General features: G+C 37.5%; 1 protein-coding gene across 2 annotated transcripts in view; it reads left to right on the forward strand.

Moving 5' to 3' along the window:
- Positions 1 to 36: 36 nt before the first annotated feature.
- ATM (ATM serine/threonine kinase) overlaps positions 37 to 21,842 on the forward strand; it is a 65,784-nt gene continuing 43,978 nt past the window's right edge. For both annotated transcript variants that reach the window (XR_011737350.1, XM_065831493.2), the window contains exons 1-22: positions 37 to 230; positions 1,805 to 1,906; positions 1,992 to 2,104; positions 3,250 to 3,395; positions 3,803 to 3,967; positions 6,872 to 7,037; positions 7,324 to 7,562; positions 8,355 to 8,518; positions 8,901 to 9,070; positions 10,518 to 10,889; positions 11,454 to 11,648; positions 11,983 to 12,078; positions 13,252 to 13,477; positions 15,341 to 15,472; positions 16,221 to 16,346; positions 16,468 to 16,557; positions 17,604 to 17,775; positions 18,968 to 19,167; positions 19,702 to 19,784; positions 19,890 to 20,045; positions 20,477 to 20,552; positions 20,694 to 20,824. Coding sequence is in view for 1 of the 2 variants with exons in the window: in XM_065831493.2 (XP_065687565.2) it covers positions 1,835 to 1,906; positions 1,992 to 2,104; positions 3,250 to 3,395; positions 3,803 to 3,967; positions 6,872 to 7,037; positions 7,324 to 7,562; positions 8,355 to 8,518; positions 8,901 to 9,070; positions 10,518 to 10,889; positions 11,454 to 11,648; positions 11,983 to 12,078; positions 13,252 to 13,477; positions 15,341 to 15,472; positions 16,221 to 16,346; positions 16,468 to 16,557; positions 17,604 to 17,775; positions 18,968 to 19,167; positions 19,702 to 19,784; positions 19,890 to 20,045; positions 20,477 to 20,552; positions 20,694 to 20,824 (3,290 nt within the window). In the remaining variant the exon portion in view is untranslated. The remainder of the gene's footprint in view (positions 231 to 1,804; positions 1,907 to 1,991; positions 2,105 to 3,249; positions 3,396 to 3,802; positions 3,968 to 6,871; positions 7,038 to 7,323; positions 7,563 to 8,354; positions 8,519 to 8,900; positions 9,071 to 10,517; positions 10,890 to 11,453; positions 11,649 to 11,982; positions 12,079 to 13,251; positions 13,478 to 15,340; positions 15,473 to 16,220; positions 16,347 to 16,467; positions 16,558 to 17,603; positions 17,776 to 18,967; positions 19,168 to 19,701; positions 19,785 to 19,889; positions 20,046 to 20,476; positions 20,553 to 20,693; positions 20,825 to 21,842) is intronic.

Below are 21,842 nucleotides of genomic sequence, written 5' to 3' on the forward strand. Positions count from 1 at the left end.
GGAACCCGCCGCGCCCGCGCATCCGCTTCCAGGACTGCCCGCGGCCGCACGTGCGCGCCTCTCCGCTCCGCCGGGAGAAGGGAGGCGGGACGGGCGCGCGGCCCCTGTCCCGGTGCTGCTGCCGCCGCTGCCGGCCGGGCCCGCTCCGGCCCGCTCCGGCCCGCCCCTCCCGATTCCCCGCCCGAGCCTCCGTGGCCCTTCCCTTCCTGTCCCTTGCCGGGGCGGCTGAGGTGAGGGACCCGGCCTCGGCGGGGCGGGCGGGGGGCAGCGGCCCCCGAGGGGGCTCCAGGCGGGCTGTGGGGCGGGGGCGACCTCGGGGTGTCGGAGCGCCGGACCTCGTCGTGTCTAGGATGGCACCCGTTAGTTGGGATTGCCCGGTACACCGGTGCCCGAGCACCCTGCGGCTTGACCGCTCCCGGGCTGCTTTTTGTGTGTTCCTTCCTTGCCCTATGTAATTTTTATGGGGGATGAACGTGGTCATAATATCCTAGTTGGAGAACTATGTAAATAGTAAGGAGAACAGTAGATCGATTCAGTTTGAGGAGTTTTTCACAGTTATGGCCGCCGAAACGCCCTAAATCACAGACAGGACTGACACTTCGCCCTGGATACCCTGTCCCTACCGTATACAACCCGTGTTGCCACAGTTCTCCATTAGCCGTTTTTGAGCCCATCAGTATTTTACATGCCATTAGTGTTTCAAAAATTGCTCCTTGCTTTCTCTTCGGTTCCAGCAAAAGCAGGAGATCACTAAAGGAACACCTTGTGGTACGCTAGAGCCAGCCTCTGTGCTTACAGCGTTCTCATACACACCTGTCAGTCACCATCTCTCCGATCATACTTAGTCCCTGCATGATCTTGATTCAGGACAAAGGAAATAAATATACTCTAAGACAGTAGATATTTAAAAGCTTTACTTGTCTGAATGGATATTTTTATGTCCTCGCTTGTGCCCAAGATGCAGTGTTATCCATCATTAACGTCCGTTCCCAGTTGCTTATTTGCAGTCTCAGTGGCAGATGCTTGGAGTTACTTCCACCGTGTCTTACAGACAGAGCTTCTCTTGGGTCTGGTTTGAATGTGTAAAAAGAGAATCATGGAAGTTGTATGCAGTGTCATTGTGATCTGCATCAGCATAACCTTATGTAAATCAGAAATGCAAAATCTAGCTAATTCCAACCTCTTTTGAAGGAGATGAGGTATAATTTTAAGGGGCTACAGAAAGAAAAGGTTATGATTGATATGTGAGCATCCTTTGACATGTTGAGTCCAGAGGGATTTGTTGATATGATAGTGCATGCCTATGAAAACGCAGGATGTGAGACAGAAAGAGTTTTCAAAGTGGTACCTTCACCTGACAGCATCAGGTTAAGACAGCTACTGATAACAGCTAGCTACTGATAACAGACAGCTACTGAAAATGCTGTAGTGCAGTTTGCCTGAGTGTATTCAGCTTGGTGTCATTTTAATCTTATTATAATTTTGTTTCATATTGCTCTACCAACTCTGCTGTGTTGTGACTCTCAAAAAGGGAAGAAGTCAGAGTCATGTGAAGGGGGGGTCTCTCCTGTTATTCTTGATGACTTGCCTGTCGGAATCGATTGTATTCTTGATGTGAAACTTCGCTTCAGTTTTGTGACCAAAAAAACTAACCCAGACACAAATGAGCTTTTCAGTGAAATAATGCTGTGGTTGTGTTTGATATTGGGTTTTCAATATACTGCATTCCCAGTGTTTTTACTGATTGACTTGGTTCTATGTTAAATAAAATAATTACTGTTTTACTCTTTTCTTCTATTTGTAGATACGAATGACTCTTTTGTTAAACTGAACCATGAGTCTTGCATTAAATGAGCTGCTTGTTTGTTGTCGTCGCCTTGAAAATGAGAAAGCTGTGGAGCGAAGGGTAACAAGTTTTCTTTTGGTGTGTGTGCCTCAGTTAGCAATGAAGGGAATCATTGATAATTATTTTTCTTGAAATACATTTTCAGAAGGAAATTGACAATTTCAAGCGACTCCTCCGTGATTCTGAAACAGTTCTCCAGCTGGACCGGAATTCGGATTCTAAACAAGGAAAGCAGCTCAACTGGGATGCTGTATTTAGGTGGGTTTGTTGTTGTTTTTTTTCATTTGTGAATAGTTGCATTTTTCTTACATGGAACATAATTTGTTTGTTTATCAGACTTATTTTAATGCTTATCTTTCAGCAGATCCATTTAGACTTCTCATGAGCTTGTAAACAAGAAATAACTTATGTTAGTGTCTAAAGGAAGTAAATTTAGAATAGCAAAAATGCAACACGTGTCACATACAGAAAACTGCTAGGAAGCTGATCATTAATTAGGTGGTTGTTTTTCCTTCTGAAAATAATAGTTATTTTCTTTATTGAAAATTATCTTCTGTATCCTTTGTATGTAGATTATAGATAGCTCATTTGAATTTTTTGAGTTACTGAGTTCCTCAAGACACAATAGAATGACTGTGACTTGTGAATTAAAGAAGATGATGATTTGATATAATATGCTTTGGGTGTCCTACAAGATTGGACTGTGATAAGTTCTCAGAGCAGTTGAGGCCAGTGTTAAAATTCATGCTGAAAGGGCATCTGAAGAATTAGTTTTCATAGGCTGGTGTGTGGTCAGCTCGATAAATTTTACATGTTGCTTTTGAGATGGTCAATAATGTATTAGAAATATGTAAGAGGAATACAAAAATATGGTAAATAACGTATTAGAAATACATAGGAGAAATACAAAAATAGAGATATTAAGCTGAATAGAAATAGTAGGACAGAAAATCTGCAGTAATTGCCAGTGACAAAGACAGTGAAAAGTTTAATCTGTTATTAGATATAAAATGTGATCTATATGTTAATTTTAAGTGATTGAGAAATAGGACTTGATGTTTTCCCCAATAAAAACAATGAAGAGTACTTATTTTGTTGTATAATGTTGCAGAAGAAAGAAAAAGACTTAGCATTGCTTTTTTTCCTGATTATAAATTTTGTATGTAGCGTTATGCAAAGTTTAAAGGAAAATTTGGTTCCTCTTAAAGTTACTTCTGGATTATCTTTAAAACATACAGCTCGTTTTATAGATTGTTTTTGTCATGCTTAGACTGTAAAATATTTCAGTTGGTTTTGGTCTTTGATAAGTAGAATTGTAAAAAGAACAAGCACTGACATTCTAAGCTAAAACATTTAGTCATAAATGTGCAGATCCTTGATTAATATCTCTTTTATTTTTGAAGCCTCTTGCAGAAATATTTCCATAAAGAGATGAAAAACCTGCTACTGACAAAGCCAAATGCATCTGCTTCAACCCAAACTACCAGACAAAAAAAGATGCAAGAAGTTGGAAGTTTGGTCAAATATTTCATCAGATGTGCTAACAAAAGTCAGTAATATATCTTTATATAGAATTACTTTTTTGTTTTGTTGCTTTACTTTCAATTTGAATATTTTATTCTGAGGCTGGCAGAGTAGAGTTCATCTTGCTTGCTTCCAGGTGTTTACAATTTAAATATCTTCATGTGAGTGAATCCTTTGTGCTTCTTCTCTGACCTTGTTAATGTTCACAGTGCCTTTTTCTAATTACTCAATGTTTATATAACTGATGTGTTCTGTCATAAGTAAATTCTTTCTTAGAAGCAGTTTGTTAAGGTGATAATTACTAACAGAACTGTTTCTGAACTCTAGTGAGTTTTAAAAAATATTTTTAAGTAAACATTTTACAAACAATAATTCCAGATTTATTTGTCACACTTTGGGTTAATTGCAGTCTCATGTTGTTTCTTCATGTAGGAGGACCCAGACTGAAATGTCAGGAACTTCTGATTTATGTCATGGAAATTATAAGAGATCCAACAAGTTGTGCTGCTTATGGATCTGACTGTAGTAATATGCTCCTAAAAGATATCCTCTCAGTAAGGAAATATTGGTGTGAAATATCCCAGCAGCAGTGGTCAGGTAACATTTTTCAGTCTACTTAGAAATGTATTTTCCTATTATAGAAGCATGTTTAGGTGCATTTTAATTTGTTTGTTGCCCTTTTGTGTGAGGTACTATGCAAAATGTGGAATAAAATAGTGTCAGCCTTGAAGGCTTACAGTTGAAATAAACAAAGCAGCAAAGATTAGGAGTTGCTTTTTCTTTCTACATATGGTTTGTCTGTTGCTTGCTGAAATGTGTACTTGTATCCAATCAGGTTATGTATGCAAGGTCTCCACAGGGCTTAACATGTGTAATAGATCTGTGGAATGTGAGTGCTGGAAATAGCCTCAGTAGAACTGGTGTTGGTGTGCAGGTGTTGGCAAGTTATTAGGTATTGGCTGGTATAATTTTTTTATAGTTTATGTATTACTATTAAATTTTATTATCTGAATTTTATTGGCTTACGAAGATCCTAAAAACATGAGTCATTGTTATGTTCTCATATTGCACATAAAGAAAATACTAGAAAGCTTAAGATTTAAATAGAGAAGAGCAGATTAAAAAATTGGGTAGTGATACAGCATGCAACCTGAACTGAGTGGAGATACAAACATAATTTTTCACTTTTCAGAGGATTGGATTTGACTCTAAGACAGTTAACTTACTTAGCATGGAGAAGAATGCTTATGTGTTTTGAATCATCTGACATGTACTAAGCTCTCAACTCATCTGTTTTCATTTGTTGACGCAATAGGAGAGTGATTTGGAAAAAATAATAGAAGTTTTACAGTCTAGTTTGCTGAACATGGGATTCTGGAGAAAGTGTGGAAATACTATCTTTATTAGCATGGTGTAGAGCTTTGAAGTCAAAACTTGCATTTCTGAGAAGCATTTTATGAGAAAATACTCTTTCTCTGTAGCCTGAAGATTGTTGCTTAACTACACAATGGAAATAAACCTACAAAGACTCAGAAGAGGTGTCTGGTGATACTGGGAGTGAAAGGGGAGGCAGAAAAACCTACTGAAGGCTGACAAAGTAGGGCGACTAAAATTGAACCATTCAGGATGGGAAATGTGGTTGGGTCGTTAGGGAGCCTGAGGATGAGATCTCAGAAGTCAGAGAACTTGGTACCATTTGGCCATTGAGGTAGAACTGTAAGTTGAAGATTGAAGGTGAAGCTGGAACTTTATGGGAAAGCTGCATGAGACCAGGAGCCACTGAAGGACAGTAGAAGACCAAAGGCTGTCAGCCTGCAGGTTGGAGCAGAACAGCAGTTGTGGAGCTGTAGTGGCAATGGAATCAGAAATGCTGGTGGCTCCTCACATGATGCTTCACTGTTTGCTGAAAAGACAAATGCCTTTGACTTTCCACATGACAAACATGACCTGGAATAAATGGACTCATAAGGGGAAACAGGAATGCTCCAGCGTACTGAAGGAGGTGACGGACTGATCCAAAAATTGTGACTTTTGGGTGTTACCCAAGGTGTTACCTCATGCTCCAGAATCTGAGGCCAGAGTTATGAAAGGCTCGGTGAAGGTGGCATTATGAGTCCTGCTGGAGTCCAGGATGTCCATAAATCTGTGAAGGCCTGCACAGCAATGAAGCAGCAGCGTTGTGATTGCTTGATTTATTTATAGTTGTCCTAACCTGACTTTTCCACAATGCAGGAGTGTAGAACTCAAGGCCCTGTGTGATGCCATCGGTGTCACTCATGCAGAGTATCAAAGGAAAAGACTCTGAGAGTGCCTCGGAGACCTTAATCCCAACAGTCTGTGGAGAGCTTACCTCAAAGTGATGAGGACCTACTGACCAGCACAGCTGGGGCTTGTCAGGCTCTTCTAGGTCATAGTCACTCTACAGAACAGAAGTAGAGCAACTGATCATTCTGCATCCAGAAGACTGTATCATAGAGCTGCTCTGAGCTCATGGCTGGTTGCCTGAACAAAATAGTCACAGTGGCTGGGATTCCCAAAGATCATTCTACCTATATTTTCCCTTAGAAAAAAGGAGGCCTGAGGGGTGGATGTCCGTTCCTTCAAAGTGTTGTCCCAGAGTAGCTTCTGAGGTCTTAGGACTGAATCAGTATTTCTTCCCGCTGCCATTCTTTGCAGTGGGTGTTGTCCGTTGGAGGAATTGAGGGACGATATCATGTCACTCCTAGGTGGCATAAATGAAACATCAGCAAAGCTTCTGTTTGTGTTATGTTAAACTGATGTTGATGACTGCATCAGTCCTGTGCGACTGTGATTTGTATGAGGCTGATGAAGAGACAGGGTGATGAGATAAGAAAGTAGAAATCTGAGGAAGTGGCCTTTCCATCAGAATATTTGTAAATGAGCGTGAAGCGTGAATGTGTTGGGTCTCTGAGGTGGAGTGAACTAACTCAACTGCAGGTGGTAGAAATGTAGAGAGCCTCAGTATCAACTGTTCTGATCTCTTTATTTGTTCCTGCTGCACCAAGTTCTTTGTTAATGCATGTGTGGCTGTAAATTGTTTCCGAGTACTTTTATTGTGTATTCTGCAACAAATGGAGCCCACTGTGCTGAGCAGTCAATGTAGAGCAGAAATTGAGTATGGAAGTAGTTGTGAAAGTTGATTGTGTGGCTGTAGTTACTTTGCTCAGTGTAACACAAGGCAGATTGTATACCAGCTCAGAATGAACGTAACTTTATTTCCAGTGTAGACAAGACCACTTGTTTTATTTCTTTTTTTTTTTCCCCCCGCTTAGCTTTTGTGAATAATGACTTGCAGCTGAATTAAGAAGGGTGGTTTCTGTATATTTGATGCAATGTTTTGCTTCAAGCATTTTTATGTGATCCTCTGTGTTATGTATGTTTATATATATGTGTGTATATATATATTTGTTTATTTACAACATATATACACACACTATATCATATATACTTCTTTTTTTTTTTTTTTCAATACATTTGCAGAGTTGCTGATACTGTATGGCCAATTATACCTCAGACCTTCTGGGAAGATTAATAGAGTCTTGGTGGCCAGGATAATTCACACACTTACGAGGGGGTACTGCTTCCAAACTGATGGATTGAGTTCTGATATGTTCATCTTCTTTTCAAAAGCAATGCAGTATGCGAGGTATGTTACAAGTGCTCCTTTTGTATGCTAATACCTATTTTTAGAGAATAACTCATTTTAATTATTTTGGATTAGACTTTAGTAATAGCAGGTAATGCTTCTGTAGACATATTTTGTTCTGTCTTTGAACACCAGTTTAATAAATTATTTAAAGTATTAATAACTTCTGCATTTGTTAGGCAAATAATATTCTGAATATAGTTACTTGCTAGTATTTACATTTAAACAATTCATGTGAAATAAGATTATTCCTTCTGGAATTTTGATTGTTTGGTTTATGTTGCAGGAAGGAGAAGAATACTGCTGGCCTGGAACATATTGTTGGAGCAATGAATATCTTCTTCAATAAGTTTGCTGTTGATTGTCGCATACGGATTTGTAAAGTAGGGGAAGAAATTTTGCCTGCAGTGCTTTATATGTGGACTCAGTATAGACCAAAGGATTCCCTGAAGGAATCAATAATTGAGTTATTTCGTCTCCAAGTTCATATTCATCATCCAAAGGGTGCAAAAACTCAGGGAAAAGGTATAATAAAAAACTCCCTGTTGTTTTTTTGTTTTTTGTTTTGGTCACAGTATATGTTTTTTCAAATTACTGTGCCAACTTTCTGAATTTTGATACTGAGTCTTGGAAAAATTAATGGGAGTGATGATTACTTGTCAGTAGTTTCATGATACAGGTTAGTATTGAGTGAAAGTGGAAATATGCACTAAGAGAATATTAATTGTATTTAGTCCTGTAAAGGTTGATTGCTTTTTATCAAAAGGTGATTTTTAATTACTAAATCAAAATACAAGTCTTTGAGGGAGGGAAATAATAGTTTAGATTGCCACATGTATTCATATCTTACCAGGTTTATTTAAGCCCAGAAGTTACTGCTGTGGTCTAAGTCTGACTTACTGTATAAAACCAGTCAGAGAACATCACTCATTCGTTGCATTTGTCTGCCATGGCCTATTTCAGTTACACCATCTTTTTTTTTTTTTCTCTTTGTCAACAAATGGCAGAGAGTTTATAATTAGTCCAAATTTATCCACTGCATTTCATTGTAGTCTTTCCAATTACATAAATAATTGTTTATTAGAAGTTTCTTTCCTACCCTGATCACTTATATATCCTGATTAAATTCTCTTTTAACTTTTTTTACTTTTATACTTAATTCATTCTTCATTTCAAGACTTGTTTTGCAGACCTGCATTTGTTAAGCTCTCTATGCTTTGCTCTGATTTTGGTTCTATTTTGTGTTGTCTGGGTATGTTTACATATTGTATCAAGTGTGTGGTACATCTTATCTTTTAATTGTTTTTGCATGTACAGGTGTATATGACTCACCAAAATGGCAAAGTATCTTACAAAACCTATATGATCTGCTCGTGAATGAAATAAATCTCATCAGTAGTAGAGGAAAGTATTCTTCAGTCTCACGTAATATTGCTATAAAGGAAAATTTGATTGAGTTAATGGCTGATATTTGTCATCAGGTAATTCTTTTATTTAAATATAAAGTCGACTATGTATTTACTGTGTTGTTTGTTTTGCTTTTTAAAGTAATATGGCTTTAGCCTTTCCTCAAAATCATTTACTGAACTATTAGTACCTTTTGTCTGTGTTCTGATGTGTTTACCTCATTTTTTTTGCAGTTTAGAAATGTGTAGACTCCTAACGAATACTAGGTTTCACTAGTGTTACCTATTAGATTATAAGTGGAGGTTCTGTTATATTAAAGAATAACAAATAACAATTCTGCTTGCCTCTTGATGGGCTTTATACACAGTAAAAAATAGACCAGTTTAGTATGACATTTCGGTTTTCCTGTAAACACTGCTACTTTATTTGTGTACTTTAAATTTCTCTTTATAAAAGGTTTTTACAGAGGATACCAGAGTTCTGGAAATCAGCCAGTCGTATGCAGTTACACAAAGAGAGTCCAGTGGTGAAACGGCATCAAGCAAGCGCAGGAGGATTGAGCTGGGCTGGGAGGTAATTCGAAGCAACCTGCAAAGATCCCAGGAGGATTTTGATGTCATACCTTGGTAATAACATCTTTACATGAAACAAATATCACTACAGACATATTTTTACATTTAAATGTTCTCCTGAATATGTTGTGCTTTGGAATTAGGTGTCTACACAAGCTGTAATTATATTATCTAAGCACTAAGCTTAGATTCTCACAGCATTTGGAAAGTAGTGGGTAGTGTTCTTGGCACTCTTGCTTTAAAAACTATATATTTGTTTTCTGAAGAAATAACAAGGTCTGGTAAACTGTGTTGTGATGTGTAAGATATTACTGCCTCCAATTTTCTACCTGTCTTTTGTGCTAGATATTACCAGTCTTTATGTCAGTATTGTGAGTCTGATCCAACTTATGAGTATTAGGAAATTAATGTGAGATTTACTGCTTTTTTGGACTGGCTGGGTCACAGGACAGCATCCATTAACAGTTTGGCCGTTTTGGACTAGTTCACACAGTGCTGTAATACCTAGCCTGAAAACTGTTCAAGTGCAAGGCCTGGCACCTTAGGCTGGACCTTGATTGAGAGGTATTTTGTTTGACGTAAGGGACTTCTGAACTGGAGATGTAGCTACACATCTTCCAATGACTGCCAGAGAAGAACTGAGTAGCAGGGAGTCAAGTTGTTGTTGAAAGACCACAGGAAGACTTTTTCAGAACTTACCAGCTGTAGTCCTAAGCCCAAGAATGTTGACTTTTTAGCTAAAATAAATTACACAGGCTATTGTTACTTTTCCTCTCTTTCGGCCTTTTCTTGGAAACTGCTGTACAAGACACCAAAACAGTGTAGCCACTTGAAAACTGGGTCCTGAGCTGGGGCGGCAGGTTTGTGTGTATCTGTGTTTATTGCTCATGGTATTGAGGCAAAGTGGCTATTTAGGATCCAATTGAGAAGTTAACCTGCCATTCTGTGTGGAGATAGCAATCTCCAAGAAATCCTGCGAGTACTGTGATTTACTAATTAGAGTAGAGTTGTGACCATTGCTATGAGCAAAACCCTTCCAACTTACCATCTCCAGCTTAACATTTTGTTCATTTGATAGATTTTATTTTTCTTATCTGTAGAGATGTTGTTGTAATGTTTCCTGTTTATGTAAGTTCACCCTTGAGGTCACTCCCTGGGTCAGAGTGTGTAGCAGACTAGTCCAGAAGAAGGACAAAAATTGTTTTTTTGCATGAAATTTTGTTCCCTTGTGATCAGGAATCAGTGAAGTCAGCTTGTAAGAAATTAGAGATCAGTGAAGTCAGCTTGCAAGGAATTATTAGTAGCAGTGAGGCTAGACAAGCAAACTTACAAGTAAAAACAGTAGAAATACTGAATCTTTAACCTTTGGTAGTAAGCAGATCAGCTCAATAGTGGAAAGCATAAATGTGAAATGACAATCAGAGAATTCTTTGTTCATTTTCTTTTGAAGATGCAGATTCATGTATGTTTGATATTAATTGCTTCACTTTGTGTTTTCAAGGTTACAGATTACAGCTCAATTAATATCAAAGTATCCCATGAGTCTTCCTAACAGTGAGCTACCTCCCTTACTCAGTGTACTTCACCAGTTACTGCCTCATCAGCGCCGAGGAGAAAGAACCCCATACGTGCTGAAGTGTCTTACAGAGATAGCTTTGTGTCAAAACCAGAAAAATGGTTTGAAAAGCTCCCACAGATTGGAGCTCCAGAGAACCTGGGCAAAGATTTGGTCTCTTACCATTCGTAGCATAAGTTTCCAGCAGATTGAAGTGGAAAGCTTTGGGCTGCTTGAAGCTATGATTCAAGGAAACCTTGTTGTGACAGATAAAGAACTCTGGAAGATATTCTCAGGACCTGCATGCAAGCCTTCAAGGTAAAATGGGAAGCAAGAATACTTTGTGTCTGATTTACACTGATCTTAACTGTGCAACCAAAACCACTGTATTATTCAAAGTAATATGGTTGTTGTGGCTGTGTTTCTAATTAAGAACGGCCTACGTGTGCGTTTTAAGCATTTGAAATGGGCATAAACACATACATAAGTCTGAAAGCAGAGACAGAAGAGGAGAGGCAAGCATCGTCAAATTTAAAATTGACTAAAAATGTAAAATGGGCTAAAAGTTTAAGATCTGTGTGAAAGAGACATTGATTTTGTGAAGTTAAAAAGTACGTTTTTCTCTATAAATATATTTTGATTCTGGAACAGGTATTCTGAAACAGTCTTTAAAACAGACAGGAAATGTCTGTAATAGCCAAAGTGTAGCTTTTGAAAATGCAAAGATCCTAATAAATGAGTTTTCCGGTATGTGTACTTATTAACTTGCTTATGAACTTGATGCTCCCTGAGCATACAGAAATACTGACTTTGCTTTAGAGTGCTGATCAACAAACACCGCGTTGTTTCTCAGAAATGCCCTGTGTTCCATTTTTGTTACAGTTCTGCTATATGTTGTTTGTCATATGTGATGTCTACCTACTCGGTGCCAGAAAATTTGGATGTAGGGATGGAACAGAATAATGGTGAAAGAAATCTAGGTTCTGTGTTAAAGGAGACGATAATGAAATGGGTACTGTCCTGCTATTTGGAGGAAGAAATGGAAGAATGTGCAGAGTTGCCTCCTGTGCTCTGCAGGTAAAGTCTTTGTGGTATGACTTTGTTTGTAAGCTCACCCTATAACACAGAATAATTGCACAGGGAAAAGTGCATTTGTGGAATTGTATTATGTTACTGCTTTGGTAGAGTTTATAGAGTTTTTAAGCTTACTGTAGAATGTCATTGTGGGGATGTAATTTAGTTATCTGTCCATAGCACAGCAGATAAATGAACTATGTGTTAGAAACCTAAAGTGAAAACTTAAGCTTCTTTGAAGGTAAACCGTTATCTGGTTAATTTTTGGGCATGCTTCAGGAATCCCAAGAGCTTGTTGAATTGCAAGAAAATACAAAACAATTTTCTTTTTTTACAGTGATTTTCCTCATCTTATGTTACAAAAAATACTTGTGAGCCTTACAATGAAGAACTGTAGAGCTGCCATGATTTTTTTCCAAAATGATGCTAAATGGTATGTTTTTACATCAATCATTATAGATACTTAAGCTTCTTGTATTTGTCATTTTAGCGAGCAGAGATAATGAAATGCATAAATCCTCAAGCTCTTTCACATCCTCTTGTGCAACATCTTTCAGACCCCATAAAGTAACACCACTTCTGCAATTTGTTAAGATGCTTTAAGCGGATGTTAAAATAGTCTTGCTGACGGAGTTAAAGCTTCAGGTACTCAACAAATTACTTGATGAGTCATATGTCTATCATCTCACTTCAGCAAAACAGCTAAATATTTGGCTTTTTATCTATAAGTAGATTAGATATTATTAAGTCATTTTCAAATAATTTGTAATTTTATACAAATATTTATTCATCCCTTTTAACATCACCTTCCATTCTAAAGAAAGCATATATCTTGTTTTCTTGAAGACGGATAATAAATAGAAAGTTGACTAGATGCTTGCTGTCCACATGTCCTCATGCCATTTCACCTACATTTGTGACCCCAGCCGTATGTTACTTGAGTCTGTAGGAGTCACTCTCTGAATGCTGTTCGTTCTTTCACTGATGCATATGTTCAAGGTCTTGTACTATATCCATTTTTCTCTTAATGAAACTAAGACATGTATAACTTGTTCTCATGGAAGATAAGACTTTAGAAGTTAGAAGTACTAGTTTCAAGGGTTTTGTGAATTTCTGCTCCAGTTGTGTAAAGTAAGTTGAACTCAGCCATCTTAACACAAAACAGATGCTTCTATATGAGCTACAGTAGAATGTATGAAGTTGTCAAGCATTGGAACAGGCTGCCCAGGGAAGTGGTGGAGTCACCATCCCCGGAGGTGTCTAAAAGGTGTTTAGATGAGGTTCTTAGGGACATGGACTAGCATTAGAGTTAGGTTAGGTTATGGTTGGACTCGATGATCCTGAAGGTCTCTTCCAACTGAATGATTCTATGATTTTAAGTGTGTGCAGGCTTCGTTCTTCTTTGCAGTTTCTTCAGAGCTAAAGTAAGAGTATGCATTCCACAGTGAAATTCACCTTAGAAATTAAAGATCAACCAGAGTTTGGAAGCACAAAAGGATAAAATGTTTATTATGCTTTTGTTTATTTCTTGCATTTAAATAATAGTTTTAAAGACTTGTAAGTCATATGCTGGCTGCTAAAGTAAAAACGATGTCTCTTCTTTAAGTGTGCAACACTTGCAAGGGAAAGAAGAAAACCATTTTTCTGATATTGAAGAGCTGTATCTGCAGACAACGTTTGATGAAATGGATATTTTCACTAAATTTGCAGTAAATGTTCCAGATAAAAATGTGACTCGTTCAAGATTTGCCATCAACCAAAATCTTAGGGAAACTTTGGAGCACTGTCTTTTAGCGATGTCAGAAAAGCTTTTAAGCAGCTATGCTCCCAAGGTAAGTTGTAAATTACTGTTACATCCTTATATTTATGCTCCCAACAATATCTTGTCAAGGCAAAATATATATTTCATTCCTTTTGCTGATAAAAATGAACTGCAAGCAGTTGAAAAACTATATCCAATAATATGAAATAGTGAAGTCTGTATTTACATCATTAGCAAAATATCCAGTTTTCATAATTATGTGGGAATATGTAGAAGCTGTATAGAAGTGGAAGTGTGTGCAAAGTTGCCACATAAATTCCTGTTATGCTGCTTTTTGTTATGTTGGTTTCAATTTCTGTGGACCTATAATGCCTAAAGCTCTTGCCAGTTTTCAGCCAAGTTAACTTGAGGCATAGAAGTCTCAAATTGTTAGGTTTTGTAAAGAGACAGCTGTGTAAAGGAGCAATGGTAAAGTAAGCTGCAAATACAGACTATATTTAAAAAGAGCACAGCCCATGCTCAAGGGAACCAATTATCCCCCTCTATTCAGAGATACCTGAAATGCTGCATCCAGTTCTGGGCCTGCCAGTATGGGACAGATGTTCAGTGCATCTGGTGGAGGCCACTGGGGTGGCAGGGGCTTGTTCAGCCTGGAGCAGAGGTAGCTTTGGGGGCCCTGGCAGGATTTGGGGAGCCTGCCAGTACCTATGAGATTGCCTGCGAGACAGAGCCAGGCTCTTCACAGGAGTGCATTGCAGGAAGATGAGAGACAGGAGGCAGAGTCAAGAGAAGTTCACACTGGATCCAAGGAGAATTTCATCTCCGTGGGGACAGTGAGGCAGCGGCACAGGTTGCCCTGCCTGAGAGGTTGTGCAGTCTTCACGCTTGGAGGTTTTCAAGCCCTGACTAACCTGGTCTGACCTCAGAGCTGACCCGCTGTGAGCAGGAGGTTGGACCAGAGACTTGCTGAGGTCCCTTCCAGCCTGAATCATCCTGTGATCCCATTTGTATCTTCCACTTGTTGGAACACCACAGCATCTCTCCTTTGGAGAGAAATCTTGACTTGTAGAGGAAGAGACACCACATAATGGTAAAAAGTTTGTGAAAACAAAAGCAGCAGGCTTTTTAAACTTCCAGTTCCTTTGAGAGGCAAGCTTTGGTGTTAATGTAGTGGTGTGCCTTCCTTGCAGTTCACTGCTGAGGTCCTTTAATATTTGGGGAGCCAAAAGTAACAAGGTGCTGGTGACTGGGAGCTGTGAAACTTAGCCCTGTTTTTAGCCTGTGTGACAATGGCACGTATGCATAAGTTTTCCCATCATTTTTATAGACAACTGCTTTTCAAGAATGTGATAGCAATCCTTTTTGGTGTCTCTGAGAAAGAAAGAAACAGTTGTCTGCTCTTTTGCCTCCTTTGATCCAGATAATTTAGACACATGAAAAGGGATCTCTAGAGTGCTCCTGCACTAAGTTTGCACACATTAACAACCATCTGTGTTGTTTGTTTGTTGACACAGTTGCTACTAAGAAGCAACTTACAAATCTACTAAAATCAGAAGAGACAGCAGTAGGAATGTGATGTAGTTTCTGACCTGCTCATGTTGTCTCTTGTCTTGGCATGAGATAAAATAGGTAAAACAGAGCACTTGAGCTGGAACTATTACTGTGGTGGAATCTAAATGTGAGGGAGAATTTGAAGTATTGTAAAGGAAGGAAGCATAAGGGCCGTGGGACATGCAGAGAGTATTATAACACGGAAAGCCAAAAAAGGACATGTGAAGCAAGTGCAATGCAAAACACTAGGATGCAAATATTTTCTAATTTTGGTGAAATCTGTCTATAAAAGTGTTTTTAAAAGACTCTGTTCTGTATTCTGTATTTTAGTGGAAAAGTTTAATGATAAACCACTGGTATTTATAGTGTGTGTTTGATTTAGTCTAAGCTTGTTGCTGCAGAACATCTTGTCCGATGTGTCAGTCTCTTGATTGGTGTTCTTGGTTGCTATTGCTACACTGGCATATTTAAAGAAGAGGATGCCTGTAAATCAGAGTTGTTCCAGAAAGCTAAGGTAAGCAGCGATGTGTTTGGGAGCTGTTAAAAATGAAATAAACCATTAAATATAAAATAATTTTTGAAAATACATTCATATTGATATATTTTCCATGCATGAATTTTCCATTGGATTCTGCTTAAAAAAAGACAGTTGAGAGTGATTTAAGTATGTTAATGCTGCTGCTGGAAGAGAGGAGTCACTGTGAATTTCTGTCAGCACATCAGTGCATGCTTCGCAGTGGAGAATGTTCTAAATATTTATTCATTTCTGAGTCACCCCTTCTACAAAATAAAATAATAATGGACATGTGGACAAACAGCTACTTAGGGGATAACAAGTCCTTTCATTTATATGTCTTTTATGTAGGAATTTATTAAGGTCATTTGATGATTTAAACCAGTATGAAGGCAGCTACTATTGTTATTACCACTGCTACTATTTGAGGTGGCTTCTTATTTAAATATGGAAACAAAGAACATTATGGAGAGGTGCTGTGTTTTCCTTTTGTGATGAAAATACTAATGTTTTAGGCAGGTCTAGGCCATCTTTTTGTCATTTCTGGAGCAGAATGAGTGAAACATAAATGAAAGAAAAAAAAAGAAGTCCAAAGCCATTGATGTACGTTATAAATATCAAGGCTTTATGAATAAGAATGTCAGAATGAGTATAAATGAGAATCATGTCCCTTTGTGTGTATGCTGTGTATGTGCCAATGTATAAAGGAATTTAATGGAGGTATTTTAATTGTATTGTATTTTTTTAGTCTCTCCTTCATTATGCTGGAGAAAGCATTTCTCAATCTAAAAACAAGCTAAATGAAGATGCCCAGGTCAACTCATTAAGGACTTTGATAACTCACTGTACAAAATGTTTATGCAATTGTACCAAGGTAAAGTTTATAAACAAATTTATATTTCTTTATTCATTAAAGAGATCACGAAGTTGAATGTTGTATATATAGTACCTGAAAAAAAATAATTAACCTATCTGTTTATCTTGCCTTCTTACAGAACAGTGCTAATAAGATGCAGTCTAATATATTCCTGCGTTTGTTGACATCAAAATTTGTGGATGATCTCGTAGATATTTGCAAAAATCTGGTAAGTACATTCTGTCTGTTTTTAAATGCAGTGCTCTTCAATGAGAGGATTGTTTTTACAGTATGATAATTTGGAGGCAAACCAAATGAGGTACTTCTTACCAATAATAAAAAAAAAAAAAAAAAAAAATTCAAAATACATTGAGTTTTATAGAGAATTCCTAACTGGAAACATTTCTGTTTAGCATTTGGACACAGGCATAGGGGGAAAATGAGAGCAGATGGATAACACTTGACCAAAGTCAACAGGCCACATTAAGAAAAAAACATGTCATTTTTGGAAAATTTTTAATACTGTGTTAGAGTAAAAGTATACACAGGTTTTGTGCCATAGCAAGAATTTCCATAACACATTGTATTGAGCTATAGTGCACTTGTAAAGTTTTAAAAGCTTCTTTTTTTTTGTAGTTTGATGGACTTACCTGACCTCAAGCACTTTAAAGGTGTTTATTATATAGCTTTTAAATCTTCTACCTGTAAATTACTCTCCTTTTTCAGTGGGAAAAGTAATAGATGTAGATGACTGTTTAGCACAGCTGCTAAAACTTCTCTTCTTGGCAGATTGTCCTGTAGTCAGGCCTAGGTCGGCAAAATCCTTTGTTTTTTTCAGGTGAGGAGAAGCTGAGAGTGTTACCTTCTGTCAGTTTGTCATCTGGTAGGGAAAGTAGTGGTTACTGTGCCCTCAGAAAGGTCATATGCCTTCCTTTCATTTCTTTGTAGTTCTGAAGTATAGTGAGAAGTCTGCAAGCCTTGTGGAGATAATTGTGTTTCAAATACTGACAATGTCCTTGGCACCATGTAAAACACAGAGGCTAATATCTGTCTTGGGAAGCTTGTGTCCTAAAGAGAATAGTTCAAATCAGACAATTCATGTGTATAGAAGACAGGTTTATCACAAAGGATGAAATTAATCAGTTCGGTGTAGCCCTTATTGTCTTCATCCACACTAGTTCACTGGGAAGCTACAGTGTCTTTCCTTGTCTAATACCTGTGATGTTTCTCATGTCCTTAAAAGCCAACTTTAAAAGAATGTGGTGGTTTTGTCAGATGGTGTTTACTGGTAAACCAAGTGAACTGGGAGAAGTGGATCTAACGGGGAATGATCCTGAGGAGAGTATAATGGAAGTAGATAACCAGATGTCTGATGATCTGTTTGATGATCATACAGTGACTGACATCAATGATACAAATGAATCTAGTGAGATGCAAAATGTAACAGGTAAGTCTTGTCTGTGTTCAACACTGTTTGCAAAAGCTTGTTTTTACAGATTGCTCTTTGCTTGGATGAGTGAGATATAAAATTGTGCTGCTTCGTTAACAGTAGAACCAGGTACTTTATAAACAATAATTCTTTTGTACTTCATTAGTGTTTTAAAGATGTTAATGAAGTGTTCTAGCTCACTTGGAAAGGAGAAGTTTATTTTTTATTTTATAAATAGTAAAATGCAAGCAGAGAAGCTAGCTAACTTGTTCAAAATCAGGCAGAAATTTTGGTAAAGAAGAAACTAGAAAGTGTGTCTGTAGAAATTTCTAGTGTGTCTGTTGGAATTCTGTCTCTGTCATTAGACCGTGGTTGATTACCTTAAAAGTAGTCCTATTTAACTTTTGTCCTTTTCCTTTTCGCTAATTCTTGACAAGGTCAGCTTTCTTATATCTCTGGGCCTGCAGAGGGACAGGAGCATGAATCTGTCCGTTTATTCCTGTTAGGAGCTACAAGTGCTGATATGCTCTTTCGGTTTAGATTCTTTATAAAAATAGTGTGTATCTTAGCTTTTAATCAGGACTAGACTATGTCTTCTGTTTCTTATTGAATGAGAAGGAAATCAGTGTGTTATGTTAATTCTACAAAGAGCAGCTGGTCTGTTTTCCCCATCGTGTTGAGTAAGTGTCTTAGAAGAATCTTCTCCAACCATCCGATAAATAATTCTAATAAATAAAGTCTATGATTACAGAAAGTTACGAAGAGTTCTAAATGTGACAGGAAAATTGCATTTGTAATTATTTTGCTTAGGTTATAATTGACGTTTCAATGAGGATATTATCATAGTAGTGATTTTGTCATTATTTCAATTTCAGCTTTGAATCCATGTATCCTAAATTATAGTTAACAACCCAAAAGAGCACAGCTGCAGATGGTTCCACTGAGTTCATTTTAACCTTGATGGAGAAATCAGCCATATGTATGGGCACGTAAAATTTAAAGCTTCTGTTTTAGAGAAGGTCTTTGTAGAAGTAGGAAACACTCAAGAAGCTGTTACTGATGCAGAACTGCTCAGTAACAAATAAACTTAAAGATTGCTAGTGCTCTGTCTGTTCTGAGAACTTAAATAATTTTTGTAAAGACCTGAAACGTTACCTGTTTTTTTATTGTCCTTGAAGAAGCATATCTTACATGAAAGTCTTGTTTTCAGGTCCTTTGAGCCCATTAGCTGAAGAACAGTTGACAAAGCAGGATTTACTTCTCCTTGAAATTCTGAGGTGCTTGTGTATTTGTGTAACTACAGTCCAAATTCAGCCCGTGAGCTTCCGAGCCTCTGATATACGCAGGAAGCTGTTGACACTTACTGATCGCAGCATCTTTGATATTACTAAGCCCTTGCATCTGCACATGGTGAGTGCAAGCTTTTTTTACAGTAGACCCACCTCTGTATTTGTACTGGTTTTAAATTGGTAAATTCTTGTCAGTTGTATATTCTTGACTTTCTCTTGTTGTCAGTTCCCTGACAAGACATTAAAATGGTTACTTTTAGTGTTTTGAAATGTGCGGTGGTTGATGAATGAGCAGTTTAGAATTTGTAAGCCAGAAAATAAAGAATTGAGGAGGATAAACATCTTACCTCTATCATTTTTTTGTTAAATAGCTAGAAATGGTCTCTCTAGTAGATTAGGATCTGTGGTTTAATTTACAAAATAAATAATTTTGGCTGCCAATACTGAAAATTTAATGAGCCATGTTTCTGTGTGACAGTCTTTGCATGAAAGGTTGGTCAGAGTTCAACATGTAAGAGCTGACAATAGATATCCTTGCTGTGTGATTTCATGTAAGAGTTACTGAAAGTGTTTTATATTTTTTCTTTTTGTCTACATGTTTTCTGAAGTATTCTTTTCCATTTTGGTTCCCTTTATTTTCTTTTTCATTCCCTAGTACTTGGTCCTTTTGAAGGAGCTCCCTAGTGAAGAACACATCTTGCCTGAAGACGAAATTCTTAGGCTTCTTAGGCCTCTTTCGTAAGATAGAAACTATTCAGCATATATTATAGCTATTTTAATTCAACAACTAGAGGATTTGGGGGCTGTTTCATGTTTCAAGATATTTTTTTCTTTCTTTCACAGAGATGTGTGTTCTTTGTACCGTCGAGATCAAGAAGTTTGTAAAGTAATTCTAAGTAATTTGCTCCCTGTAGCAGCAGGGTTGGCCCAGTCCCACGCACATGCTGAAGAGACAGGGGATGCCCAAGGACAATTTTTGACAGTTGTTAGAGCCTTTTGGTAGGTTTATCTATTTAATGCAGAAGTCCGTTCGGCATGAAATTTTTAACTCTGCTATCAGTGTGAAGACTGTAGTGCTGTTGTGTGTCTTGACATTGGTATCCTATGATACCATTTAACTTTCCAGATTTTCTGTGTCATGTTATATTTGTAGCAAAGAATTATGTCATCCTTAAGATAATATTAGCAAAATAAATGCTACTGTTGTGTAGTAATAATTGTTCTCTGAATTGCATCAGTAATTATAACGAGTGATAACTTCAGCAACCAAAAATGAATATAATTTACAATTGGAGATTACTAATTAAAATTCTCCCAAACGTGCCTGTTGAGCACAAATAATGAAGTGTGAGCAGCAGAAACTAACCTGTTAGACTTTTTCTCAAAATAGCTGGCAACATTTTCCTTTATTCAGATCTTCCTTATTTTAGGTATTTAGCTCAAGAAGGGAAATGCACAGCATCAGTGAGAGTGGCCCTTTTAAACTGCATGAAAGCCGTGCTTGAGGTAATCCCAGATTTTCCGATGTTCATTAGCATGTTATGTATATACCTAAGGTGTACTTAAAACCAGTATCTGAAGATCTTTTGCATACATCAGTGTATATTCTTCTGTATATTTTAAACAACAACATTAATTTTTCTTCAGGCTGATCCTCACTGCAAGTGGGTGATGCTTAGTGTGGGAAATGAAGATCTGCCTGTGAGTGATGCTTTCCCACATTTTCTCGCAGATAGTCACCATCAAGTTCGTATTCTTGCTGCAAAGTCGATTACCAGGTGATACTGTAGACCTTTTTTCTGTTTATAAGAATAACACTTAATTTCATTTAACTGGGTGTTACTTCTGCTACTGTATAGCTGCTCTTTTCAGTATTTCTGAGTCTTTAATGTGGATGGAATATAAAAGCCGACCAAGTTACTTTGGTTAAGGTGTTCAAACTTTGTCTACATTTCAAGTATTCTGTGGTGTGAGAGACATAAATATACAGAGATATAAACATTATATACATATAAAGCTATATATGATAGGAAATTTTGCACTAAATTTCTTATGCAAGACTTGAATAGGAAATATTGGTTTGTCCATTAGAAATAGATGAGGTACATTATGTAACATGAAAACCTTTTCAAATAATCTTGTGTTGTGAATAAGCTATGTAGTTCTTTCTCTGCACGTCAGAAAGCGTTTAATTGACCTGGAATAACAGTAGAGGAGGGGCATTTGAAAGTATGAAACACTTTATGCAGAGCTGTTGATGGCATAAAATGGAACCCTTCAGCACAAAAGGAGTTGAATTGCAGACAGTATAGCATAACTCTGCAAAATCTGGAGTGGAACAAAGTGAAGATCGATGGCCCTTTCCAGTTTAAAGACATGGGGACTTTAAGTGAAGCTAACAGGTTGAAAATTATAAGAAGATACAGTTTACTTCTTTGTACAACATTCAGTTATCTTGAGTGTTATCCTACTACCTTAAAGTGTCTGGATGTTTACAGGGGTTCAGAAAGCAACAAACTCACGGAAGAGGAAATCATTAAAGGATACTAAATATGATCGCCGCGTCTAACTCATGATCTATCTAGGTCATCTGTGGTCAAATGTTATATTCAAAGAATTATTATGCATACAAAACAAACGTGGTGATCCTTCTGAAGTATCTGCTAATAATCACTCAGAAATGGTTAGAGTGACATATGCTCCAATCCACTGTGATATTCCTGTTTTTGTTACAAAGAGTGGGTTGGGCTTTTACTTAAAAAAATAAATTATTTGAGAAACTCTTTTTATATGTAC

Source organism: Patagioenas fasciata, chromosome 1, assembly GCF_037038585.1.
Source record: "Patagioenas fasciata isolate bPatFas1 chromosome 1, bPatFas1.hap1, whole genome shotgun sequence".
NCBI classification, from domain to species: domain Eukaryota; kingdom Metazoa; phylum Chordata; class Aves; order Columbiformes; family Columbidae; genus Patagioenas; species Patagioenas fasciata.